Source organism: Echinops telfairi, unplaced genomic scaffold, assembly GCF_000313985.2.
Source record: "Echinops telfairi isolate 266 unplaced genomic scaffold, ASM31398v2 ScPeMD7_11;HRSCAF=52, whole genome shotgun sequence".
In the NCBI taxonomy this organism is placed as follows: Eukaryota; Metazoa; Chordata; class Mammalia; order Afrosoricida; family Tenrecidae; genus Echinops; species Echinops telfairi.
The window spans coordinates 40,863,416-40,887,358 of record NW_022103908.1 but is presented as its reverse complement, the minus strand read 5'-3'; the positions used below and the strand labels follow the sequence as shown (position 1 = coordinate 40,887,358).

At 46.7% G+C, this 23,943-nt stretch overlaps 1 protein-coding gene across 1 annotated transcript in view; it reads right to left on the bottom strand.

Annotated features, from left to right (window-relative positions):
* The window catches only part of MERTK (MER proto-oncogene, tyrosine kinase), a 123,688-nt gene that overhangs the window by 40,625 nt on the left and 59,120 nt on the right, over nucleotides 1-23,943 (bottom strand). The window contains exons 5-8 of the mRNA XM_045287095.1: nucleotides 20,103-20,189; nucleotides 15,348-15,463; nucleotides 6,217-6,400; nucleotides 1,854-2,005 (exon numbers count right to left, since the gene is read on the bottom strand). Of these exons, the coding sequence (XP_045143030.1) occupies nucleotides 1,854-2,005; nucleotides 6,217-6,400; nucleotides 15,348-15,463; nucleotides 20,103-20,189 (539 nt within the window). The remainder of the gene's footprint in view (nucleotides 1-1,853; nucleotides 2,006-6,216; nucleotides 6,401-15,347; nucleotides 15,464-20,102; nucleotides 20,190-23,943) is intronic.

The window sequence follows — 23,943 nt, the reverse complement described above, 5'->3', positions numbered from 1 at the left end:
CCCCCCCCTCCCAGAAGTACCCCTTTTCAAGGCAGTCAGGTAGCCAGGGCAGATGTTAATCTGTCAGTGGAAAAAAGACTGTCTCATCAGGTGTTTAAAGGAGGACTTACACTTCAGAGCCCGCTCCTAACCCTTTTGGTTAGAGCACAGATCCTTTAGGGTTTTTTTCCCCTCCACACATTGTCTGAAAGGTCAACTCTGCCATTGACCCTGGACCCTCGAACTTAGGCAGTCGTTTCCCCAGGTGTTGAAGAAGTATAAAAGCCCTTCACTATTTATTTAAACAACCATTGTGTCTCACCAGCCTATGTGATCCAAGCATTGTAAATAATAAAATCCAAATATCCCTGGGTTTCAAATTTCTCCTAGACTCCCTTGCTAGCTACCCCAAATTCAATTCGTCACCCTGGCTACCTTTGAGACTCTGCCTACTGGGACAGCTCCGTGCTCCAGCTTCTCCTGCACCTCGGTAAAAGGACTCTACTTCCTGGACTTCAGGCAAGTGACAGCTCGCCCAAAGCGGTCACATCAGGCCTCCCTTCATGTTATTTTTCCCTACCCAAAACTCTTTCTTCAATATTGATCTGTCCAAATAACCCCAGGCCCAGATCGAGTGCCACCTTGTTGACAGAGGCAGGCTGCCACAGGTCCTCGGTGCCCTTGCACATCTTTGCTGAGCATGCCAAACCACGGGACCTTGAGCCATTGCTGGGGCAGGTCACCACACAAGTCAATGCCAACTCAAAGTTGGCTCTTTAAGGACAGAGCCCAACTGCCCCACGGGGTTTCCGAGGCTCTAGATCTTTACAGCAAATTGCTCCATCTTTCTCCCTCAGAGCAGCTGGGGCTTCAAACTGCCAACTTTCTGCTACCAGCCCGACATGTAACCCACAGGCCCAACTGGGTTCCTGGTCACATCGGTAAAAAAGCACATCAAGGTGGTCACAGGGTACCTGCTTTGCGGAAGTGGGTGGGCTTATTTGTTCCTGGCTACTGTAAGTCCTGAGCCCTTGGCCCTAGGTCAGACCCATCATGCGAGTCCATTGGGTCACTACAAGGAATGGGGGCAAAGGACCTGCTCTTCCAGGCGGATGCCCCGCAGTGTCCTGTTCTGTGAGGGATACATTAAGCCGTGTTTACCTCTGGCTGGTCTGGAGCTCTAGTTAGCCTGCCTGCTCTCTAGGCTGGACACCACCTTCAGAGTCTGGTTTCCCGGGTCATCCTCTGTGAGGGTGGGGTTCATCCCTGGCAATCTTCAGGAAAGCATTCGTGGGAACTTCCGAGAGGCTATGGATTGCTCAACTGCTAAGCCGTGTAACTCCTTGGTACTATGCAATGGTGGCTTCAGCGGCCCACACTGTCTCCCTACTTGGGCCGTGGCTCCCGAAAGCAAGAATTAGGAGACAGCAAAAGACCTTGCCCTTGGAAGGAGTTCTAAACATAGTTACTGGAGGCATGAATGGATGGGCCAGCGATGGCATTTTGTACATACACAGCCACCTCTAGGAATTCTGGTGGCACAGTAGTTACGTTCTAGGCTGCAATCTACAAGGTCTACAGTTCAAAATCACTAGCCGCTCCATGGGGAAAAGATGGGATTTCTACTCCCATAAAGAGTTACAGTCTTGGAAATTCACAGGGGTGGTGCTACACTGTCCTATAGGGTCGCTATGAGTCAGCATTGAGTCGATGGTAGTGAGTAATCAGTCACTTCTAATCTTTATGACTCTGTTTTTGTCTCCATTAAAGGTTCCTTGTATGACGCAGTCACTAAAGAAAATAGAAGCTTCTAAAACAGTATTAAGCGGTTGAAAGCAGACAGCTAAGCTTGCTGTCTCAGGGTTCAGACTTACAAATGTCTCCACACTCTGCCATGTGTGGGAGATCCGGTACCCCGTCAGCTCCCCATTCTGCCGCAGTAGTGGAGGTTTGATCCATCTGATGTCCACCTTGTTACTCGATTGGTTCAGAAACACAGTGACATTCAGGGGGGCTACTGAGGGGGCTACAAAAGAATAGAGAGGGAGCTCAAGTCACAATGAGACACACACAGATCCATTCTCTTCTTGGCTTGTGGGGGCTTGGTTTTCAAGCGTTCTAGGAAAGGCACCCAAATGACACAGGAATTGTGGTTGACCCTGCACCCCCCACTTTAAAAGTAAGTCTGTAGAGACTCACTGACTTATGAGTCAATACATTTAGAACACATGTCTGTAGATTATACATATGCAGTCGGGGAATAAGGCGAGGTTATCATTGCAGTCTTTTGGGGAAGAGGAAACTGGAAAACTGACTACAACACTACCTTTGGCCAAGGATTTTCACTTGCAGGAATTTATCCTAGAAAGCTCTCTTGTAGCTTGCAGCACAATAGTGACCCCCAACAGAAATAAATATAATACTCATCAGTAGTCACAGCACAGTGAGTTTTGATATATTTATCCAATGGAATGCTTACTCCCAGCCACTGAAAAGAACTAATTAAGTCTATGTGTACCGATGGAGTCCCTGGCTGGTATACACAGTTAATGAGCTCAGAGGCTAACCAAGAGTCCACCTGGAGGCACTGCGGAAGAAAGGCCTGGCAATCTACTTCTGAATAGTCTGCCTTTAAAGCGAGGTCTCCTCCGAAACACGGTATTGTCGTGGATCAGAATCCTCTCAACAGCACCTGACACTAGCACACATTAAAATGGACAAGACTATGCAATGGAGAAAAAGCATCAAAAAGGTATATATAAAAGTAAAATGATACATTTCAGAAAAAATAATTAAAAACACCAACCAAACCCAATCCATTGTCACAGAATCAATTTTGAGTAATAGCAACCCTGTGCAGAGTTCCGAAGATAATAAATCATTACAGGAGTAGGAGAGCCTCCGATTTTAGAAACAATAAAGTGTTATATATGGGAAGAAGAAAATCTAATGAAACTTACCAAGGGTTGTATTCATCTCTGATGTATAATTTAACCTCCTAATATGACAGTATGAAGCCCTGTGGTGTAGTGAACTGCGATCCACATAGTCTGCAGTTCAAAACCACCAGCAGTTCCTTGGTAGAAATACGGGGCTTTCCACTCCATAAACAGTTACAGTGTCGGAAACCCACAGTGGGTCGCTAGGAGTCAGCATTAACTCAACGACGGTGAGAGAAGACGACAGTAGGCATTCGGGTAATGCAGTGGTTAAGCAAGCACTCAGCTGTTACCAAAAGGCTAGCAGTTGAAATCTATCAGCTGCTTCGCAGGAGAAAGACAGACGAGGGAGCAGTCTGCTCCCATAAAGACTGACATCCTTGGGAACCCCCTTGGGCAGATCTACTCTGCTCTGTAGAGTTGCTATGATTCAGAATCAGCTTGATGGCAAGGAGTAACAAATTATTGATAGTACTAAATTAAAAGCAAACAAAAAAACTATAAACTCATAGGCAATGTTAAGTGTGGAAGATTCCAGAAAGGAAAACCAGAGTCCATGAACAGGAATCATAGCATCAGAAGGAATCTCAGTTCAGGCAACATCATGCAGTAAACCTGTGTCTTCTAGTCACTCACAGACTTAAAAATCTGCTGTACAACGTATGGATACATTTGAGAGATCCAACACAACTTAATTGTACCCCCACCTAGGACAGTATCAAATGAAAAAAAAAAAAAAAAAAGAAACTCAGAGGCAAAAAGGAGTCAACTGTAGAAGAATTCCAATACATTTTTGGAAGACAAAAAAGAGCTGAAGAAGGTATAATTAAGCAAAAAAAAACCCAAAAAACATTAAGCAAACGATGCTCTCCAAAGACAAATGATGACAGCCTAGAGTGTACACTGCTCTGGCCTGGCAAGTGGATCAAACTGTTTCCAACTGGCTTGACCTTGTCCCAGAACAAAGCTTAAGGCTCAAAGAAATACAAAAGACACCTAACACTTGACCCGGCAAAATCCACAACATCTGGAATCCAACCAAAGATTATGAGGCAGGCAAAGAGGAACTGGAATATACCATCCAGCACAGTCTAAGAGAAACATAGTGAATCCATTGAAATCATTCCAGAATGACACAGAAGAAGGCATACAAAGACATTAAAAATTATAACTGCGGGGTCACGACCCCCAGGTTGAGAAGCGCTGCCCTAGGGTTTCCAAGGCTGTGATCTGCATGGAAGCCAACTGCCACAGTGTTCTCCTGTGGAGGGGAAGCCGGGCTCCAACCACTGGCCTTCCAGGTAGCAGCTGAGTGCTTCATTAATACACCATCACTTTACTGATGGAAATTATTCATTTCATTGATGAAAATCAGTAATAGCGACTCCCTCACAGAACTATTGATGAGTATCCAATGAGTTGGGTTACCTAAAGCACTTAGAGACAGTGCCTTGCAATATTTAGTCCTCAAAGATCTACCAGTCTTTATTCACATATACACAAATAGACTGGAAAGAATTGTTTTGCTAGAAAACTACATATACATTAGCTATGAGTTCAACAGTCATTCATCAATATTTAATCAATTTTCTTTACTACTTAAAACAAGCTTATAACATATGTAAATACATAATTTTCTCATAGGAATCAAGGGGCCATCTAATAGCAAGTTTGAAAATACTCCTAAAATAACTAAGTAAATAGAAAAGTATTATGTGGGAGGGGCCACAATGGATGGCCCAGGTAGAACAGGAGTAAAATAGGGAGAACTCAAATTCTTAATTACAAAAACAAAAACAGACAAACTCAAACAGAGGAGCCCCGAGGAGCCCGGAGACCCCTCTAAATCTGGAGCCGAGCTTCTCCCCAGACCATCTTTCACCGAAAGAGCAGAGTAGCACACAAACACAGGGCATTGCCCCTAAGCTCAGCGCCTTTCTTTAGAAACACCAGCATGAAACCCCGAGGCTATCCATTTCTGAAAAACAACGATGCGACGATAGGAGGGGACACAGAAACTAGAGTACCACACAGAGAATGTTGATACATAATGTAAAATGTAACTAAGGTCGCCAAACAAGTGTACAGAAATTGTCAATAAGAACCTAACTCACTGTGTAAACTTTTACCCAAAATTCAATTATCATTAAAAATGTATGTACATGAGACTGAGGATGGCAACAAATGTACAAATGTGTTTGACCCAATGGATGGATGTATGGATTGTGATAAGAATTGCATGAGCCCCCCAATAAAATGATTTTTAAAAATTATAATTGCATTTCATATGGCCAAACAGGAGATGCATGGAATAAATGAACACGGGTGAAAACAATCATGTGAGAAAGTAAATATACAGACATAAAAAAATTAAAATAAAACATGAGCAAAACTTCCACATGCCAAGACTCTTCCAAATAAAACTGCCTGGCTATATTAATATCAGACAAACTAGATTTCGGAGGAAACATAGTAAAGTCAGAGCATAACAATGAAAGGTCAAGTGATCAGGAGGACATAAAAATGGGAGCTCTGTATGCCCCAAATAAGAGAACTTCATGACAATGTGAAGCAAGAACTGGTAAAACTACAGATAAAATATGTCGATCTGCAATTTCTGTTGTGAATTTCAACGCTCATCTCTGTCTAACAGAACCAGCGGTCAGAAAACCAACAAGGAGCACAGGTTTGACAACTACCAGCAATCAACTTGAACTAACAGACGACACATTCTCTCCCAGGGGACACCCACTTTCTGAAATTGATCCTATTTTGAGCCATCAAACAAGTCTCAGTAAATGTGAAAGGTTTCACACTATACCAAGTATATTCTCTGGCCCTAAATTAAAATAATAGCAAAGACCACTGGAAAATCCCCAGATATCTGAAAACTAACTTAACACACTTAGAAAAAGCTCAGAGGACATAGGAAAACCTCAAGATGGAAATCAGACAGCATTTTGAACCGAATAAAACCTCGAACAGTGGCCATCATCAGTCATGTTTGATGGCTCTTCTTTTTATTCTGGTGATGTGAGTTTATTCCAAGGTACTTGACCCAAGCCACGTAAAAGAATATACTGACCTATACACAGGAAGTACAAGTTTACTACTAACGCCTTTTCCAGCACATAAGGAAATATACTTTTTCCCCATTTTCGTTGACCACCTCAACTCACATTCTCCTCTGTAAGCATAGACCAAACAGAACAAAGTTCAAACTCTGCCCGAGGACAGTGGGAGGGATTTGTTTAATCACACGCCATCAGGGCAATACTCATTCTGAACTCAGCGTTACCTCCTTCCGTGGTGCTGGCCAGAACCCAAGGGCTCATGGCAGACCAGCCGACTTCGTTCATGCAGGAAACACTGATGCTGTAATTAGCCAGGGCTTGCAGCTGCTCGATTTGATACAGATGTGGTGAAGCAGAGGTGTTAAAGACCATGAGTGAGCCATTACTCGGCAGATCAACTTCCTTGACCTGCACGAAGAAAACAAAAAGAGGGGACCCGGTGTCAACAAGATGCTGAGAATAAGAGAGACGGGCATGCATGTATTCAGGGCACACGGTACCTTCCTCTCCACCCAGGGGATGTACCTGCTTCCTTTCCGGGCCCACTCACTTTTCCCACCAGCATTACTGTGTGTTACTCATGCTACTAGAGCAAGAATTGGGGCCCTGGGGGAAATGCCTAAAGCATTCCCACTGCTGCAAATAACAGAGTCGATGCTTATTGTTATAAAATAAAACAGAGGCACCCCTCCCCCCTCAGATCCGCACACTCCATGCCTTCCTCTCGGACCGGTTTCTCAGACCTCTCTCCTGACAGGCACCAGCAAAATGACACGGTCCTTCCCTGCCAGATTTAAATGTTCTAACACAATGCAGGGCTTCAATGAGTAATGCACACAGGGCCTAGAACTCACAGAGATGATAAACCGCAGCAAGCAGATGCCTCGGCTGCTCATCCCAAGAGGCCGGAGCAGAGACTGCCCAGGATCTGACACTGCTGGGACCCAAGCATTGGGAGCTCACAGGGCAGAGTTCACCCACTAGAAGGAACTCAAGCTCCCCTGTGTCATTCACATGATGCTGTCCTTTCACATCTTTTTATTTTCTCCCCTTTTGATGATGTCCCCACCCCACATGTTCTTTGCTGAAAGTGAGGAGGGCTTGAAGCACTTGCTGATGAAGATCAAGGGTTGCAGCCTTCAGTGTGGGTCACAATTCAATGTGAAGAACACCCGCATGCCCCCAACCGGACCAATACAGAACATCGTGATAAATGGAAAAAAGGATGACGCTGTCAAGGGCTTTGTCTTGCTTGGATCCACAATTGATGCTCTTGGAAGCAACCGCCAAGAGATCAAATGCCACATGGCATTGGGGTAAATCTGCTGCCCATGACCTTGATAGAATATTGAAAAGCAAGGATATTACCTTGAGGATGAAGGTGCACTTGGCCCAAACCATTGGGTCATATGCATGTGAAAATTCAATATTGAACAAGGAAGACCAAAGAAGAAACGCAGCGTTGGAATTGTGGTCCTGCGGCAGAGTACTGAAAGAACCATGGACTGCTGAGAGGACAAACCGGTCTGTCTTGGAAGAAGTAGTCCTCCTTGGAGGCAAGGACGGCGACACTTCGTCTGACATACTTCTGACATGTTGTCAGGAGAGACCAGTCCCTGGAGAAGGTCATTATCCTCGGTAAAGCGGAGGGGCAGTGGAAAAGAGGAAGCCCTGGCAAGGAGATGGATAGACACAGTGGCTTTAACAATGGGCTCAAACATTGGAACAATCGTGAGGACGGCCCAGGACAGGACAGTGTTTCATTATGTTGTGCATAAGGTACTATGGACCGGAACGGACTCAATGACTCCTAACACCTTGCTCCACAGGTGCCCTGGTAGACAGTGCTTACACACTGGGCTGCTACCCTCAAGGTCAGCAGTTTGGCTCCCGGCCGCTCCTACTCCCACATAAATCACAGTCTTGTAAACCCACAGGGACAGCCCGATCTTATCCTACATGGCCGCTATGAGTCAGTCAGCACCAGCTCCGTGGCAGTGAGTTTGTTTGTTTGTTTAATCTCCTGCTCCATCTAAAATAAGTCTCTGTATCAGAACTATAAACCAGTTCCTTTTCTATTTTTAAATCACACTGCTCAAGCTATGAGACTTCAACTGTGCTTCAGTCTGTTTCCAAATGATCCACTGAGACCATTAGTACGTTTTCCTACAAAACCTTTTCAGGTTTGCTGAACTCAAATGGCCCTGACCCATATGACTACACACAATTTGCCAACTTGAGATCGTCAATGGAGCACTTCCTAGACTTTGCTAGCCTCTCCTAGTTGATCTGGGATTCTATAACTCTCAAGAGGTTGTTTTGATTTGTTTTGTTTTTAAAAACAGTAGAAGGACGTCCTACGCCTCTCTTGCCCATCCTCCATCAATGGTAGTGTGTCTCCTCACGATAGCACAATACTCAACTAGGAAAGTGGCACCGGCACAAGTCATAGTGCTCCTTCAGATGATCTTACAAGCACTTCTTCATGGATGCAGTTCCAGGACACGGCACCACAGGTGTTGCTTTATGTAGCTACTTCCACTCTCAAGATCTAGAACTCCGTGGAAGCCACCCAACTGCTGCTCAACAGAGGAATGCGCCAACCAAATGTGTGCCACCTAAAGGCGAGAGGAAGTCCCGACACACGCTACTCCCACTGAAACCTGGGAGATAGGATGCTACATAGAAAAGAGCTGACATAAGTAAAATACCTTCTTGTTGTTGGCTCCTGTGAGTCACAGCAACCCATGCCCACAAGGATAAAACACTGCCCAGTCCTGTGCCATCCCGCCGATTGGCTGGGATCCATTATGATCTGGGAAGTTTTTCAGGGGCTGATTAGTTAGGCCTGTCTTCCTAGTCCACCTGCGTTGGGGAGCGCTGCTGAGAGCTGCTCAGCCTCATGTTGCTGTGGTTGTTGCTAGGTGCCGTCAGGTTGGTTCCCACTCATGGTCCCCCAAGTACAACAAAACCGACCCCGCCTGGTCCTGCACCATTCTCACAACTCTTTTGATGGTGGAGCCCCTTCTTGTAGCCACGGCGTTCAATCCCTCTAATGCAGGGGCTTCCCCTTTTTCAACATCCCCGCTCCTTGACCAAGGGTGATGTCCTTCTCCAGGGACTGGCCTCCTCTGATGCCCAAGTATGTTCAGCATCGTAGCCACACACAAATCTGAGTGGACAGACAGGTGGTGGCTGTGCCTGGAACTGAACCTTGATCTCCTACACAGAAGGCAAGAACGCTACCACTGAACCATTGTCCCCATATATGAATAGGCAAATTCATCAAGACAAAAAAAAAAAAAAAGGTTACCAGGGGCTGGGGGAAGAAGAGACAGGGGTTTCGGGTGGTAATGGTGGGATTGAGCTTTGCATCACCAAGTCTACGAGCATTCGATACCGCTAACCTTAACTTATTAAGGTTTCCTCCCTCCTCTGGGTCCTTAAGGATCTCAGTGGCACGGTGGCATTTGGGTGGCTAACTGCAAGGGAGGCGATTGAAGCCCTCTGGCAGCTCCCTGTGAGGAAGAGGAAGCAGTCTGCTTCCTCATGGATTTATAGTATGGGGTGGCTAGGAGCCAACATTGACTTGAAGGCAGGGGTGGGTTTGGGTTTCTTTAAAAAAAAAGACACAGAATGGTCCTATCATCACACAATCTCTGTACAGTCAGCCCCGCACCTTCCTCCCTGCTCGTCCCCTGGCAATCACCAGCCTGTTTTCATTCTCTGTAATCCTGTCGGTTTTGAGGGTGGTCTAAATGGCAGCATCCGGTGTAGAACCTTTACGGACTGGCTTTTTTCACTCAGCAGAAGTCCCCTGAGGTCCACTTACATTGTCCCCTGGGCCAGTAGTCCATTCCTTTGTAGCATAGTCATAGTTCATGGTGCTTTGAACCTGCCACGTGGCTCCTCCGGAGAAAGCCCTGGTAGGATGACCCCAGAAAGACTACAGCCTAGAAAACCCATGGGGGCAATTCTAAGCCGTCACAAAGGGTTGCAATGGCTCAAGATCCACTGCGTGGGACCTGACAGCCAGGATGCGTGGATGGGCCAGCTTGTTCATCCTTTCACTGGCTGAAGGGCACCTAGGCGTCTTTACCATGTTTATTTCTCTCACCTAAATGCCTAAGAGTGAGATCACGAGGTCACGTGGGATTGCAAGTTTAGTTTTGGAGAAAAGGTCAAGCTTTTTCAGAGCGGCCATCTTACATAACCAGCTTTGCACATTCCCACCAGCATTTGGGGTGCTCCCAAATTCGGAGGTACAAACTGTTCATTGACGTCAGTTTCAAGAGTAAAAGTCTGGAAACAAGCTGGAAGTCGAATTACAGAATACTCACCAGAGGTCTAAGACGCTGTGCGTACCGGACAACCACGTCCCGGTGCGTGTCACCCACACGCGAATGTAACAGCGCGTCCCATGGGCAATGGCAGAGGGGAGGGCTCAGTGCCAGGGAAGGAATTGGCTCCATAACTGCATGTGGAGGCTAGCTAAGAACTCGGTGACAGTTTAAACTATATTTTGAAAACAGACACACATAAGGGAGTTGGAAAAACACTGAAAAAGGATATCTTCCAAGACATCCACAGAGGGAACTTTTCCCCAACGGGCGGAGCTAAAAGTGCTTCTTGACATCTGTCAAGGGCCATAACGTAAAACGATGGAGACTACGTGACACGCCTGGGCACACCCTCGACGGCTGGACAAGCGGACAGCATCACCACCTGCGCCTCTGAAGCAGGAGTGTGCCGATCTTTGTTGTGGAAGACGGGGCTCTCGGTTTCAAACAACAGTCACAACCAGGAATCTCTTGAAAACCAAATGAAAATGGGGTTTCGTTTTGTAACCTGAGGAACCCCTGCTCTTGCCTTGGGGCTAAGGTCTTTTATTCCCTCCCCGGCTAATGTAAATCTGACTCCCAAAGCGTACATAGATAATGATGACTTTATAGGTTTTGGGGGGGAGGCCAAAAAAAAAATCAGTCATTTGCTTCTCATCCACCAAACTTTCCTCCAAATCCCCTTTGACCATACTAGTCTTTCCCATGCATTCTTTGTCGGTCCTCCCCTGCAGAAATCCCACCCCTCCTCACAACTCTCTCCAGACGGCCTCTGAAGCACTGATGGGCGGGGGGAATTCACAGAGGGAAAAATCCAACCTTAAGAGAAATGTCGAGATGATGTGGACTAGTTATTTTCTTTAGCTATAACTCCCCGCCACAACGTCTACAAGTTATAGTACGGATGCAGTCCAAAGAACAAACATCAGATTGGCTACCACCAAACCACCAAAAGCGATTTGGAGAAAAGAAGAAGCAACCACTGAAAGCCACAAAACAGATTCCGGTTAATAATGGGCTTGCTGTGGGATATGGATACATAATACTGCTATTTCAGAATACATATGTTTGAAATCTAGGTCAAGGGACCACAAATGAACATTCTGGAATTCCACGTTCCCCAGTGGATCCCCTAAGGGTGGCATGGGGGTCCAGTGTCACCGCTGACTCAGACCTGGCAGACCTCCCTGGGTGGCAGAAAGGCTGGAGTTGCCTGAGGGTCCCAGGAGGAGACAGCAGGAACCCAGTGCTCATTTTCACAGGCGGTTCTTAGCAGCAATTCTCTTTGTAATTTTCACTTTCAAGTTTGCACCTACTTCCTGGTGACCGACCACTAAAGCTGTGCCTGAGGAAACCCTCGGCTCTCCACCTCGGCCTCATTTCTGGAGCCAGAGTGTAGTGCGTTTCCAGCCACGGGGACACTCTTGGGGGGCATGTTCCTGGAAGAAGTCAGGGTTTCTATAACAGTTCTCAGTGGGTCCTGGGGGACAAGAGGGCAGAAAATGGTAAGAAGTACGTGGGGGAGTTAAAAATAGAAATGGAGTCCACAGCCCTCAAATGAATGAAGACAGGAACTGATGTCAGGATTTCAAAGGAAGCAGGAGGGTGTGCCCTGCCAGCGCGCCCTGAGTCTTGTCCAAAACATTCATTTGTTACCACGTCAGGGTTTAAAATTGTAATAAACCGGGAACATGCTGCAAAACCATACTTGGTGCTTTCCAAGAGGGACAACACCCGGAACGTCCGCAGACTATCTACTGGAGTCGATCCTGACGAACCCAGCGAGGGCTGTGGGGGAAACTAAGGCATACAAGGACCACCGGTCAGATCTGGACCTCGGAGCACATCCATTTGTCATCGTCTGTCATCGTTGTCCACCACCCAGGTTTTGAATGCTCACGAGGCGACTGAAAAGACCACTGTGGGGGGTCGGGCTCCCGGTAGTCTTCCAAGTGACATCTCTGTTTTAAAAAGTCTTTTTCACAAAGTTTGCCCCGTGGCATGGGGTTTCACTTCTTGACGGCGGCTCTTCCAAGAACATTCATCCAAGTCGAGAGAAACCATCGGCAATTTCATTTTCTTTCTCTATTTATCAAGAAGTTATCAGTCCGATGGTACGCTTTGCCATCCTGCTTGGCTTACCATGAGCCGTTGCAGACGTGGAAAGGGAAACAAAATCTCACTAGCAGAAAGAGAGAGAGTCAGAAGTGGAGTGTGTCTTTTAGATGCAGATCCTTGTACTCAAGAGAAGCTTCTTCACCGAGGAGGCAGAGGGCTGCTCCCCCAGACATGGTGAAAGCAGCCGCCGCAGGGGAACGTGGGGGCAGAACCAAGAGGCCAGTCAGAGGCAGAATGCTAGGCTCCCTGGCTCGTGCAGTGGCAGGAGGTTGTGTCTCCGTGCACTTATCTGGGAGCTACATGTGTTGACTCCTGGAGCTAGACCTGAGCACTTTGGGGACAAGGCTTTCTGGCAGAGTGAGGTGCCTCTGGGAACTTAATTGGCAGAACTAATAAAAGAATTTTGTGACCCTTATCAAAACAGGGCAGAGACCAGGCCAAAAGACCAGAAAGAGACGTACTGTATAGGCCTGTGGACTATCGCTGAGGCTGTCCTCAAAGAACTGTATCCGGAACATTCCTGAACCTGAATTGTACCTGTTAACTTCTTAAGAAACCGCATGATCGTAAGTGTTGTGAGTTCTGTGTGGCCGCTGCCATAGATGGTCACATATAGAGGAAAAGTAGAGCGTGCCCCGTGAGGGTCGTTGGGATCAGAACTGGTAAAAAGGTCTGACTTCTGACTCGTAGGAATCGGACTTGGGCAGACGATACTGATGAGCTTGATTCCTCTCTTCCACCCTCGTTCACTTAGAGGACAGACCACACCTTCCCCCAAGCTTTTATCCACCACCACCCCCAACTACATATCACATGGAAACATCCAAAAAAGGCAAATCTAGAGACAAAAATATAAATGAATGGTTGCCAGGGGATGCAGGAGGGGGTGACTGAAAAGTGATTGCTGACGGGCACGGGGTTTCTTCTGAGCGTGAAGACGTGATTCTACAATGAGATGGCAGCATGTACAGAACTCTGAATATACGAAAACAAAAACCAAACTATACCCTTTCAGTGGGTGAATGTTATAGGTGAACTCTATCTTTGAAATTTTTGCTTTGTTTTTAAAAAGACAGCCACACATAAGAATCCCTAATAGTTAGCAATCCTTGCGAGGTTTACAAATAGAGTTGGGTAAGAGTTAAGCAAGTCTGGGGGTGGTGGGTGAGGGTGGAGGCTATTTTGTGGATAACGTGTGTTTTCACCCATCAGAGAAACAACAGCTGTTAGGTAAGAGTGGGAGGCCTTCAGAGCAGAAAAATTAAGCTGCTATTACAAACATCAGTTGTCAACACAAAATTATTTGGAAGTCACTTGCCTAAACCGAGCTGGCATAGCTGGCTCATGTCAAGTTAAAGTGTTTTTAACTAAAAGCAAGTACGTCTGGACCTAAGAGAAGTTGCCAACCCCACTGTATGACTAAGGGGAAGGCAGCATACATGCATGCTTGCAGTGGACAAGCTGCCCGTGTTCCATTACCTGCTGCCACACACACCGCCGCTTCTGAGACAAGGTGGAGCAGATGGCAATGGGCACTGTCTGGGCATCAGGATTTCCTGGTTTCGTCAACGCTTCCTGTGAGCCTGCGCACTAGTGTGCGTTGTAGCTAATGGGCACCCTATGAATGGTTCTGGTCTTGCTACTGTTTCCATTTGCATGTAAGGAACATGCAGTGCAAGGCCTACATCCCAGCAAGGCATCATTTTAGGATGGCTAACCTAGCTTTTCATTTCATACCAAGGTTCGTGGTTAAAGAATGATTGATGTAAGGAGTCCCTGGCTAAAGCTCATGGCTGATGTGCTGGCTTCCATGCCTCCCTGGCCAGCAGTCCAGGAGGAACCAGCATGAAGAGTGATGGGTGTCCTGAACTCTTGCTCCACAAACCCTGAGCCCACTGCCTTCAAGGGTGATTCAAATTCCATGTCGCTCAGATTAGAACAGCCTCGTGAGGTGTCCAAGGCTCTTATCTTTATGGGAGCAGACCACCTCCCCTTTCTCCCACAGAAAGCCTGGTAGGTTCCATCTGGGACCTTTTGGTTAACAGCTGCACATGTAGCCAGTGCACTGCCAGGACTCCTCTCTGGTCCATGAGCAACTCCTAGTTGATGGTTGTTCCCTGCCATCAAGCAGATTTTGACTCCCGGCAGTGCCGGGTGGTACAGTTGCACTGCCCTAGAGCAGGGTCTTGGCCCAGGTCTCCCTGGGGAGCTACTGTGTCGGTGGGAACTGCCATGCTTTGGGTTTGCAGCCAAGCACTTAACTCCGTGGAGAGAATGTGGAGTTTTTGTGGACTCCAGCCACGGAGTCTTCAAAACTGCAAAGAGGCCTCTGGTGGCAGATTTGCCCAATGCAATACCATCGTTTAACTTTTTTTTTTCCGACTGCTGCTTTCATGGGCATTGTTGACCTATGTAAAAAGTCATCATTAGGAGTGTCAGTTTCTCTTTCATTTTATCATGAGATTGTTTACTGGCCAATTTGTGAGGAGTTCAATTTTCTTGACATTCAGGTATAATACATATTGACGGTTATAATTCATGCTGGAGGTCTGAATGTAAGAAGTATAGTTGTACCTTAAAACTTGAATGTCCCTTAGAGACCTGCCTCTCTTCTGGTTAGGCCCCGGCCCCTGCACAGGAAGGAGGCTGCCCCTGTGGCAGGTGACCATGAAACAGCCCGTGCATGGTGAGCTCTGAACAGGATAGAGGGGTCATGAGAATCAACGGAGGTGGAGACTGTCCAGTGGTCAGCCCAGAGTGCCCAGAAGAGACTCTCCCCAAAGGCTCACATGTTCTGTCATGGATAGCACGGACATGGCAAAACCTTTCATCAAGAAGAAGAATAAAGTACATCGACAAAGTGCCAACCTAGTTCCCCCTTCGTCTTGGAAGTTTACCTGAATACTGCAGTTCTGGAAGGGAGAGTAGCCATCAAAGCCGGGAACCCAGGAGATCAGGATGCTGTGTGCAGTGCTGTTGTGAACCTGGACTGCGGTGGGCGGTGAGGGGATTACTAAGTAAAAAACAACAACAACACACAGACATAATCACAATGATAAACCACCAGTCAACAGGTGCATTAATACCAAATCCATTAGGATTCATCAAGAGGAAGAAAACGAGAAAGTAGAAGGCTGGAAAACCAAACCAAACCAGGTGCACCTCATCAAGTCCACTCGGACTCCTGGGGACCCCATGTGTGCTCCCCGGGGTTTCCAGTGTCTGATTTGCCAGACTAGCTCTTCAGATGTTTCTTCCTGGATGCCTCTGGGTGGACTCCGAGCTACGAGAGCCTCTGCCACTCAAAGGGTGTATTCCAGGAGGGCAGGGTTCTGACCCTGAATACCGTGCAGAGTACCTGCACACAACAGGGTCCGTGAGCATGAGCTCATTACAGGAAATGAGTGTTTTCACATAGTTTTTTCCAGATAAAAGTTCTCCTAACTTAGTCAGAGGCTGGAATGCAGGCCTCCATTCCATGTTCCTGGGCAGGCAGCAGGCAGGTCATTCTGTCATTAGAAGACAGCTCCAGAAGGCCTTGCTTACTCTTTCAGCATGGGTGACTCCTCTTTCAAACCTGCTATCGAGCCTCAGGAAGCCTGGGTGGGCACAGGGAGTGAGCATGCTTGCTCTGCCTGCAAAGCTGACTGTGTGCTGCCTGGGTGGACCAGAGCACGTTATGGATATCGTTGTGAAGAATGAGAATTCCAGGACACGCCATGTGCTTCAGCGGAATCTGCACACAGTCCGACAGGCAGTTGTTTGAACGGAACCAGGGACACTACGTGGTTTAAAACCAGGAAGCATGTGTCAGGGTTGTATCCTTTCCATCTGCGTGCCAAGTAAATAAGCCAAGAAGCTGGATGATGTTAAGAACTTGGCACCAGAACTGGAGGAAGACTCATTAGCAACCCTGCGATGACACAACCTTGCTAGCTCAAAATGGAGAGGATGTGAAACATTTACTGACTGCGACCAAGACCTACAACCTGCGATATGGATGACATCTCATCACGCAGAGTACAAGCCCCTCTGAGTTGCACCGGGTCGGCAATGTCGTGATAAATAGAAGAAATACGGGAGTTATCGAGGCTTTCATTTGACTCAGATCCACAGTCCACAATCATGGATGTGAGCCAAGAAATCAAATGACTCCCGACACATGGAATCCAGGTCCGATAAACCCCTCAGGTACAGAAAGGGCAGTAGCGATACCGGGAGGGTAGGACAAGGTGGGGAGAAGAGAGGGAAAAGGGGGAAACCGATCGCAAGGATGGACACATAAGCACACACCCACCCCTAGGGGGGAAGGAACAACAGAAATCGTGGGGGAAGGGAGACAGCGGTCAGTGTAAGATATGAAAATAACAATAATTTATAATTTATCAAGGGTTCACGAGGGTAAGAGTCGGGGAAGGGAGGGAAAAAAGAGGAGCTGATACCAAGGGCTCAAATAGAAAGTAAATGTTTAGAAAATAATGATGGCAACATATATTCAGATATGCTTGATACAATTGAGGGATTGTTATAAGAGCTGTGAGGGCCCCCAATAAAATGATCTTTAAAAAAAAAGACAACCAGATGATGTACTGGGAAAATCTGCTGCAAAAGACCTCTCTCCAGTGTTAAAACGCACAGGTCTCAGTCACCTGAGGTGCACAGGACCCAAGCGACGTATGTTCAATGGCCCCCATGCGTGTGAAAGCTAGGGAATGAACCAGGGAGCCCGAACAACTGACGGAGCGGAGTTCTGGTCCTGACGAGGACTAGTCAATACCCCGAGGGCTGCCAGAAGACTGGATGCTTCTGTCTTTGAAGAAGCACAGCCAGAGTGCTCCTGAGCAGCGGAACGGTGAGGCTCCGTCTCAGGTGCTTTGGACAAGTCATCAGGAGGGACTCCAGGCCTCGAGAAGGACGTCATACAAGGTAAAGCAGAAGGAAAAGCCCTCCCTGCCATCTAGCTCTTACAACAATCCCTCGATTAATTGATGCTGACTCTTAACGACCCTATGGGGCAGGGTGGAACTGCCCTTGTGGGGTTCCGAGACCGGAACTGTTTGGGATTAGAAAGCCCATCCTTCTCCTGAGGAGCCGCTGGTGGTTTCCAGCTGCTGACTTTTCGGATTGCAGCCCAGTGTGTAACCACTATGCCACCCGGGCTCCGGTGGGAAAGCAGGATGTGAGGGAAAAAGAGGAAGCTTCTCAATGAGATGGATTGACACACACAGCAGCTACACAGCGGGCACAAACACCAACGATGCTGCGGATCGTGCAGGACTGGGCAGCGTTTCTTCCCGTTGGACAGAGAGGGAGAACATGCGTATTCTGTTTTCATCATTTCCCTAAGCGGATTATTTCTAGAACTATCCAGATGTCCACCTTTACAGGTTATAACTTAACCACACGAAGAGGCTAGAAAAAGGGAGTTTGGAAAGCTTGGCCCCTAACTTTCTAAATAAGTGAAAGTTAAAAGCCATGCGTTTTAGAAAGACGATTTACTAAAAGATCTTAGCTAGGAGTCTGTACAAAGCACAACACTGAGACATGCTTCCCCTTTTAGGGATTTCCCATTTTTACTATGGCTTATTCTTTCTGAAAACAGCTTCATAAATTTACTCCCACACATGAATTCCTGAGATTCCCAACGTTTCCTTTGAACCCTGCATTAATGGGATGTGTAACGAAGGAAGGAAGTTATACAGTTCCTCCAGTAATAACTTTTCCTTTGCTCAGGTTTCTATTCCAGTGAACGTTTAGGAAATGCCCTTTCAGAGCCGTTAGCCAGTGGATTTACTACAGCCAAGCATCAGCATCGTTGTTCAGTGTAATGTATTTCAGAATTTTGAGTCGGCCTTTGGTAGGCTGCTCAACTTGGAGCTCATGACACACTTTCCATTTTCTTCCTTGTACTGTTTCCCCAAGGATCAGACTGATAGGAATGGGAGCCTACTATTGACATACGCCTCGATGTCTACATTGCAAACATAGTAACTGTGACGCTCGTGTGGATTTCCATGAGCGGGTCGAGAAGATCACTCTAAAGAGGTGCACAGCTAGCACTTCCTTTCAGGTCCCCTCCTTTGGCAAGGCGCTGCGGGCTAAGCGTGGGGTTGGAGGTTTGAAGCCATCGCTGCCTTGCGGGAGGAAGATGAGGCTGTCTTGCTCACATAAAGCAGCGCTCCTGAAACCCGTAGGCGGCAGTTTTCACTTTGGAGCGCTACGTGGTTTTGTTTCACTTTTTGGTTGGTTTGTTTTGGTTCCTAAAAGGTCAGGTTGATCTACCCTTACCAATACAGGCGGAGGACACGGCAGCAGGATTCAATTAGAATGTCTCTGCTCGCCCAAGGAGGCTCCAGACAGAGGTCTTGGAGTCTTGTCATTATAACCACCCAGAAGCAAGCTCAGCTGGAGAGAAATCCCAGCGGATAGGAAAAAGAGGGAGAGGGAGCTCCAGAGAAGGTGCAGGCTGAGGAGTGGACCCTGACTGGCTCTCCACACCCTTCTCCCTCAGAGTCGGCCCTGGCCGCCTTTCCCTTTATCAGTGTCTCCAAGTCTTCCCTCATCTCGGATGCTCTTCAAGGGGTAACGAGGACCGCTCAGGGTGAAGAAAGGAGAGGGAAAAAGAGAGCTGAAAAATGATCAAGGTTAAGTATTTCAGTTGGTTTTCTTCTTGGGCTAAACAAGTTGACGTTAATAAAGAAAGCTTCAGGGGGGTTAAATGGAGAGAAAATGTTTTGAGAAACGATGTACAAATGCGCTTTACACAATTGATGTGTGTATGGATTTGTGTGTATGGATTGGGATAACAGTTGTATGAGCCCCTAATAAAATGTTAAAAAAGAAAAAAAAAATGTTCTCACTGACGGAAACACAAAGCATTCCTTTAGTTCTTTAATGCTTCCTCTCCCCACTATCATGGCCCCAGTTCGACCTCACAAATCCTGTTAGACCAGTGTAAATGCATTGGTACAGATACGCGCTTTCAACACAGAATCCAGGATAGGTAAACGCATCAGAAGCCGTAATGGGAGTAATGATTCCGTGGGTGTGGGGAAGGAGTGGGCGGGGAGGGGGACTGACAACCATGATGGATGTATAACCCCCTTCAAGGGAAACCGATAATAGAACTGGGTGAAGACACATCAGATGGTATAAGATATGGATACATAGATATGTATGGATATTATATATGTATATATAATTTATTAAGGGTTCATGAGGCTGGTAGGGTGGGGAAGGGAGGGAATAAAGAAGACCTGATATCAAGGGGCTCAAGTAGAAAGAAAATGTTTTGAAAATGATGATGGCAGCATCTGTACAAGTTTGCTTGATATAATTGATTTATGGATTGTTATAATATCTGTAAGAACCCCCAATAAATGATCAATTTAAAAAAAAAAAAAGAAAAGAAAAGAAAGCTTCAGTGCCAGGCACTGGAGCGAGAACCTTTACCTTTTCGCATGCCATTTGACCCCTCAACAACAGGTACACTGGGCCATTATCCTCATTTTACAGAGGGGGCACACTGAAGTCACAGAGGTGATGTGACTTGTCCAAGGTCACAGAAGCTGTGGGTGTGGAGCTTGTGTTGGGCCTCGTGCCCCACAGCGGTTCCTGAAACACACCCAGGGGCCCATTGGCCGGCTGCCTACCTTTGATGTTGATGTGCACGCCCTTGGTCACGGTCAGCCCTTTATCATTGTGAGCCTCACAACTGAAGATGGCCATCTCTGTCAGACCTGGGGAGGGAGGAGGAGAGAGCAAACTCAGATGCAGGGGGACAGGCTGCTCTTTCCCAGAATCCCACGCTCGTCTCCAGCAGCATTTGGTTTCTTGGTTTATTGCCTCCGATCTTAAACACAAAGGTCATGTGTCAGTTGACTGTCATGCTTGGGGTAAAACCTGGGACCACAGGAGCAAGGCAACGACAGGCCCCCAAGGGGGCCTTTCTTCTCAGCTCCTTTCTTTTTCAGTGCAAGTTTATAGAGCAGGTCATCACTTTGACATTCAACACATGTTCACACACGTGTTGTTTCAAACTCAGCCATTTGCAACCCCCTCCCCGCGCCATCACTCACCTCACGCTCTCCCTGGGTTTCCTGATCCCATTCCCCTTTGTTCCTGACCCTCCGCACTCTGTGGTGGGGTCAAAGCAGCCCCTTTACTGCTCAGTGGTTGATGATTCTACCGCAGGAGTGGGTTCGGTTCCTAACCTGATGGGTGACTCCCAGCCATAGCCCAGAGGGTCCCACCAGTCACTATCCAACCAGGAAGGCTGGTCTCTTATGATTTTCTTCTGCTCCACATTTTTTCTCCCAGGCCATCTAGGACCTTCAAAGGGGACCCTTCTCGGAGGAATCAGTCATGGTAGCCAGGTCGTGCCTGGTTCTTCTGGTCTTAGGGCTGGGGAGATTAGTCCATTGGACTAATTGTTTCCTTTCATTTTCCAATTTTTACCACGTTCCTTTCCTCTGGATGGGGAGGGACCAACGGCTGCATCTTAGAAGCCTGCTTCTCATGCACTTTTCTAGACCTGTCCTTGAGATTTTTTAATTATGGCATGGAGCTAAAGGAATGGCCAGCCCTGTTATCAAGAGAAGTGGACTCTGGGGATCACGCAGACAGCAGCCTGCTGTTTACTCCCTAGTCTGCACTACGCTATGAAGCTGTGGCTATACAGTTCAGAAAATTGGAAACAGCAAGAAGAAAGTCACACTATTTTTTTTACGTTTCAGATGATGCGTTGTATGTTATAATGGACCCTTTTTTTAATAGTAAACATTATCTAATTTGTAAGGACGTAATATAAACACAAAGCATTATTACTACTCAAAAAGAACCCACTGGTGCTAAATGAAGTCCAGTTCTATCGTTTCAGAGGTTTGAAGATATCTCAGGGGGAAATTGGTTCAGTAACTTAAGTAGGAAGAGAGGTGACCCGAGAATGGGAGGTCAAGAGGAAGCAGGCTGGTACGGCCCTTCTCCCTGTCTAATATTCTCTCTGCCCTGGGTCTTTTTTGGGAGCCTGTGCTGAAAGGGGTACAAATAACAGAAACCAAAGGAATAAAACACTGTCAAGAGGCTGATGGTTTCAAACTGCTAACCCTGGGATGTGCACCCCAATGCATAGCCCACAGAAATGTAATCAAATGATTTCTGACAAAGCACCGTTCAGTGGAGGCGAGTCCGTGGAGAAAGGATGGTCTTTTTTCAACCAACAAATAAATAATGTTGGAACAAGTGGACACCCAAAGACATTTCCAAGAGAAGAAACAATAAGGCAAAATAAACCACAGAGAGGGTCTACAAGAGAGAGAGAGACAGAGAGAGAGAGAGAGATTCATTAAGCCTTTTAGACTAGCTAAAGGCTCTCTGGGCTTTTCCATAAAAAAGTCAATACGCTTCAATAAACCCACTCTTTCTGTGAAAAAAGAAAGAAAAGGGATCTAAAATATACAGAGAACTCGAAAAAAAAACCCAAATAAGAAAATCTATCAAAAATCGGGCACAATTTGAACAGATACTTCAGCCTCAAGATACACAGATGGCAAGTCAGCATGTGAGAAGACACTCAACATCATCGCCATTAGGAAATTGCAAATGCAAACAACAAGAGACTACTACACACCTATCAGAATGGCTCAAATCCAAGGACGGATAATAACAAGTGCTTGTGAGGATGTCGAACAAGAACTCTCATTCATTGTCGGTGAGAAAGCGCCATCATAACATCACTTTGGTGCAGGGGTTATCGGTTTCTGACCCAGCTAGCCACAGTCATACCATAGGAGTCAGCAAGACTGCTCCCAGGGATTCCCTCAATTGATTTGAAAGTATATCCACACAAAACCTACAAATAGATATTTAGGGCATCTTATGTATAAGCCCTCAAAACTGGAAGCAATCGCATTGTACTTTAATAGGCAACTAGATCATCGTACTGCGTTCATTCAATGCAAAACTTTGATATAAAGAGCTGTTGGATCACACAACAATAGGGATAAACATGAAACAAACACTGCTAAATGAAAGACTTTAAAAAATCATAAACAAAAACAAACTCATTGCCAACTAGTTGAATCCTTGGATCTGACTCATAGCGACCCTTTAGGAGAGAGCAGAACTGGCCCTGTGGGTTTCTGAGGCTGTATGTGTTACCGGAGCAGAAAACCGCACCTTTCATCCTCAGATTGGCTGGTAGTTTCGAATAGCAACCTCATGCATAACCTGCTAGGCTACCAGAGCTCCTTAAAGTCGCCAGTGTGAAAAGCCTGCACACTGTGTGATTCCACGTGTCACCTCTGTGGGAAATGCAAAGCTATAGAAGCAGTACCAGGATCGGTGTTTGTCAGGGAGGCAGAGAGGTAATAGGCTAAGAACAAAGGATTGCTTTTTAAAGTGATGAAACTCTTCTGTATGGATTGTCTCAGTGGACACAGGACAGTATGTATTTAGCAAACACCAGGCACTTTTATTCACATCATAGAATACATCTCAATAGATGCAAATTTGGGAAAAGCCAAGAAGAGATCAGAAGAGCACAGCATGAAATGTGAAAAAAAGAACAATCTCAGGAAACCCCTTCACTGATAAGGGCAGGGGGCAAGGAGCTGTTTGAGGGACTTTCAGTGTGAGTGGAGATTATGCGACAAAAAGGAAATGTATCTAAAGACCACTCTAGTGGATAATGTTATTGATACGGTGCTTGAACAATTGTGAAACTGTTGTGCACACAGACTGGAAATGAACAATTAAACAAATGAGAGCAGGGGGTGGGAGCAGATTTCTCACTAATTGGTGGTGGGATGGTGCAGATAAACTCAGAAAGAAGGCCAGCGATTCACATGGGAGACATCATTATGAATGCGTGTTGATGAAGTGATGGATTTAGCTGGATTTGGACTGATGCTTACCTACACAACGATGTAGACAGTTACACACCGGTGCATCTACATACATATATTTCTTAGCTCCGGCTTCTGAGAGGTCTAGGCGGCACGACACCGGGAACAGCTAGCATACCTCGTGCCCAGATCTAGTTCTCTAACAGGACTCTCCAGTGAAGGGAACTCGGTTTCCTGGGGAAAGTGGCTAACTCAAGGACTGGGAGTGGACAAATACAAATTAGCTTAAAGCAAAGCATAATCAACACCCACACCCACACCCAATGTCGGGACTATGTTAAAGGGGCATATGTTTGGTGGTTCAAGTTCATGGCCACGCTGAGAGAGAGATAAAGCTGCTTGCTCCTGGTGTACATACAGCCTCTGAAACCCCAAGAAGCAGTCCTCTGCTCACAAGGTCACGGAGCTGGCAGCAACAGTGGGTTTGGTCAGAGGCTTTTTGCTCAAGGATGGCAGTGCGAGGGGCCAACGGACCCGTTTGTTTAACGGCACTAACTTCTCCCCAAGGAGTCTGGTGGTGCAGTGGTCATACACTGGGCTGCTAACATCAGGGTTGACGGTCTGAGCCGAGCTCCTCCTCAGGGACACG